Source organism: Lactuca virosa, chromosome 7, assembly GCF_052849685.1.
Source record: "Lactuca virosa cultivar CGN04683 chromosome 7, Lactuca_virosa_CGN04683_v6, whole genome shotgun sequence".
NCBI classification, from domain to species: domain Eukaryota; kingdom Viridiplantae; phylum Streptophyta; class Magnoliopsida; order Asterales; family Asteraceae; genus Lactuca; species Lactuca virosa.
Genome location: NC_136432.1, coordinates 184891928 through 184895403, shown reverse-complemented (window position 1 = coordinate 184895403; position 3476 = coordinate 184891928). Strand labels below are relative to the sequence as shown.

Here is a 3476-nt window from a genome sequence, read left to right as displayed (position 1 = left end):
GATCAATCCTTTTCAACTCGGGCGTGTCATTTCCATAGGAATCCCACCAACCAACCGGAGATTTTTCTTTTCTTGTTAGCTTAGCTACATTAAGACCAAAGATACCTCTTGCATTCGTGAATTGATCAAACTGACAATCAATTGTCTTCGCTAGGTTCTCATCAGCACCACATATTCTTTTTAGGCACATGTACAATCCATTTTGATCCAACCATTATTCTCAAAATCATCGGTATATTGCATCTGTGGGTTCAAGTAATAACCCGCCACATGTTGTGCCCTATTCATTTTGATTATACCATCTATCATCAATGATATCATAAATAGGTCCATACCTGAAAATATATGTAAAGTATATGAGTTGTTGGTTTAAAATTAATTCTGAAAAATATAAACAAAAGCCAAAAAGAAGTTACCTTGTTTGGTTATCTTTGAAGTTTGCTTTAATTTCCTTCTTTGCATTTACCATGGCTTGGTAAATGAAAACCATAGCTGGTTTAGAAACTGAATCAACCAATCGAAGAACCTTCATTAAGGGTTTCGCGGCCCTAAGGCATGTGATAACTGATGACCAAAATCCTGCAGTGTCCATAGCTATATCCTCAACATCCTTTCCGGTGTCATTCCTTGCATAGTTAGTAGACAACCATTTTCCAAATACAAAAAACGAGATCAATGCACTTTTCAACTCAAACAAGCGACCAAGTGTAAGATAAGATGTGGTAAATCTAGTTGCTCCAGGCCTAAGGAGCTCTTTCCCTTTTGTAAACTCTTTCAACAAGCAAATTAGTCGTGACCTATAATAAATTAAACTTGTTATAACTTATAACTTATAACTTATAATTGATAAAAGAACTTATATAAAAAATAAATAAGAAGTTAAGAACCAATTGTCACCTATTATAGATGAAACTTGTTATCTTTCTTCCCTTTGTAATTGTCACCTTATGTTCTTCAATATTTTTCTCAAAATCCTCCAACATTAGATCTATACAATGAGCTGCACATGGTGTCCAAAACAACTTCTTTCTCTTTTGCATCAACATCTCCCCAGCAGCCTTATAGTTGGAAGCATTATCCGTGACCACCTGAACCACATTTTCTTCACCTATTTTTTCAACAAAGTCATCTAACATTGAAAATACTTTCTCCTTCGTCTTGATAATGTTAGATGTGTCGATTGATGCTAAAAATATAGTTCCTCTAGGACTATTTACAAGAAAATTACATATCGATCGGTTTTTTTGATCACTCCATCCATCACTCATAAGTGTGCAACCGATCTTCTTCCATTACTTTTTGTAATCTTCCATCAATGATTTGGTGTAATCAACTTCCTTTTTCAACATTGTGACCCGTATTTCATGGTAAGAAGGAGGATTAAGGCCTCTCCCAAATTCACCAACCATTTCAATCATTTTTTGAAACTCGGGATTTTTTACACAGTTAAAAGGGATGACACTTGTGTAGAAAAACCTTGCAATTTGTTGGCAAACTCTTTCACGTTCTTCCTTCTTGAAAATAGAATTCATTGTGCTTTGAACCTTTCCTTTTTTTGTCACATTTTTTTCCAAGTTATTTCCTCTTGCTTGCCTCTCATAGACCTCATCATCTTCACTGGCTGAAAATGCACCTCTCTTTTTCTTTGTTACCATATCATTCTCTTCCAATAACCGACAAAATTCGAGCATAACATTTTCGGGAACTTTATCACAATGCGCGACATTATTACGTGTGCGAGCTAAGTGGTGTTTGAATCTGAAAATCCCACCAGAGCATACAGAGTTACAAAATTTACACTTGACTTTCCGATCATGCATATCTAAACCATGTAGCCAACCAGGATCAGTTCTGGCCCCACTATCATTTTTTCTCATTTTACTAGTTGATGAAGGTGCATAAGAAGTTGTTGGAGCTGATCCAGAACTACTCTCCATGATTTCTGAAATAAAGAAAATAAACACAATTGTTATAAAAATTGAATCAAAGCTGGAAAGTTGAAAGTTGAAACAAATAATTTAGTAAATAGCACTTGTTTGATTAATGTGGAGGTTTTCTGATAAAAAATTCTAGCCATATATACCCATGAGCCTACAATAATCAATGTACAAGGGTAAATATGTCATTACACACCTAACCATCAATAAAAAGACAATCACTTTACATGGGTGGATCATGGATGTATAATTCCATCCTTATATATATATATATATATATATATATATATATATATATATATATATATATATATATATATATATATATATATATATTTGACTATTGTGTTGTTACTTCTGAAGTTCTGATAAAACAAATGATGAAATTTAGCTACTGTGACATGAAATTGAAGAAAAAACGAATATCATGCCTATGTGACAGTTCTTGGAACAAAAAAGGGGAAGAAAGTCGCAAATATCATGCATAATCATATTATCATGTACAATGTGACAGTTCTTGTAACAGCTTCTGTCCCACAGTCAACTAACTTGTAAAGAATAAGGTAGAATTCTGAGCAATGTACTGACTACGAGTTCGATTTATATTTAAGCAAAATCATATTATCATGTACAATGTGGTTATTGTGGTCAATTTCTGGTGATAAAAAACGACAGAGGAGAAGAAATCTCATTCCCAGAAAATTTATGTATAAGCAAAATCGGAACTCACACAATTGTTGAACAGTCGGCAGTTCGACACTAAGTTACTAACCTTTTGCGTGATCTCTGAGGTTGATTTGTTCAGAGTCGGCGTCAATGCTTCATCCGTTCATCAGTTCGTCAACAGAAGAAGAAGGGAAAGTGGGAAACGATTCTATCATTCTAGGGTTACAATGTTATTCTTGACTTTCGTTTCCGTTTGAAACTTTGAATGATATCTGATCGTGTAATCGAGAAAGGGGCATAAGCCTAAGGGGTAAAGAGTAAATCCAATTTTAAATGGAGAGTAGGATCGGATCGGATCCCGATCCTACGATCCCATATGCGATCTTAGGATCCCACTCCCGATTCTTGACTTCTCGTTTCCGTTTGAAACTTTGAATGATATCTAATCGTGCGATCCTACAATCAGGATCGCGATTTTGACAACCTTGATTAGCTCCACATACAAAAGCAAAAGACAAAAACTCACATGAAAATAAGATAATACTATTAAAGATCACGCCACCTCAAGCAAAGGGCTAATGACAACCAAAATGTTTAAACAATAGATTGCAAATCCAAATCCACCATTGGTTCACAAAATGTTGAAATCATATCCAATTTGACTTGTCATACATACGTCTATGGCTCATGGTGTATGAGATTAGCATTTAAACAATCATGCGGAAAGTAGAACTTTGACCGAAGGTAACCCCGCATCTCAAGTTTAACAGCTGCATATTCTTCTGTCTTTTCACAGCACACCCACTTCATTTCATCAAAATCTAGTTTGTGAAGTAATAGGGTATGGTACGGAAATACCCTTACCCTTACCCG

General features: G+C 35.0%; 1 protein-coding gene across 1 annotated transcript; it reads right to left on the bottom strand.

Moving 5' to 3' along the window:
• Nucleotides 1-280: 280 nt before the first annotated feature.
• Nucleotides 281-1937, bottom strand: LOC145127377 (uncharacterized). Its single transcript, XM_079062592.1, has 4 exons — nt 1297-1937; nt 898-1209; nt 417-797; nt 281-335 (listed from the first exon to the last, which is right to left on the bottom strand). The coding sequence occupies exons 1-4, from the start codon at nt 1935-1937 to the stop codon at nt 281-283; spliced, it is 1389 nt and encodes a 462-aa protein (XP_078918718.1).
• Between the last annotated feature and the right edge of the window lie 1539 nt (nt 1938-3476).

Bases quoted from the DNA above. Each gene is read 5' to 3' on its own strand.
- LOC145127377 (XM_079062592.1), bottom strand. From the start codon at position 1,937: ATGGAGAGTAGTTCTGGATCAGCTCCAACAACTTCTTATGCACCTTCA. The intron at 1,210-1,296 runs GTAATGGAAGAA...TCTTGTAAATAG, and splicing joins TTGATGGAAGATTACAAAAA to TCCTAGAGGAACTATATTTT. The intron at 336-416 runs GTAACTTCTTTT...ATATATTTTCAG, and splicing joins TTCAAAGATAACCAAACAAG to GTATGGACCTATTTATGATA.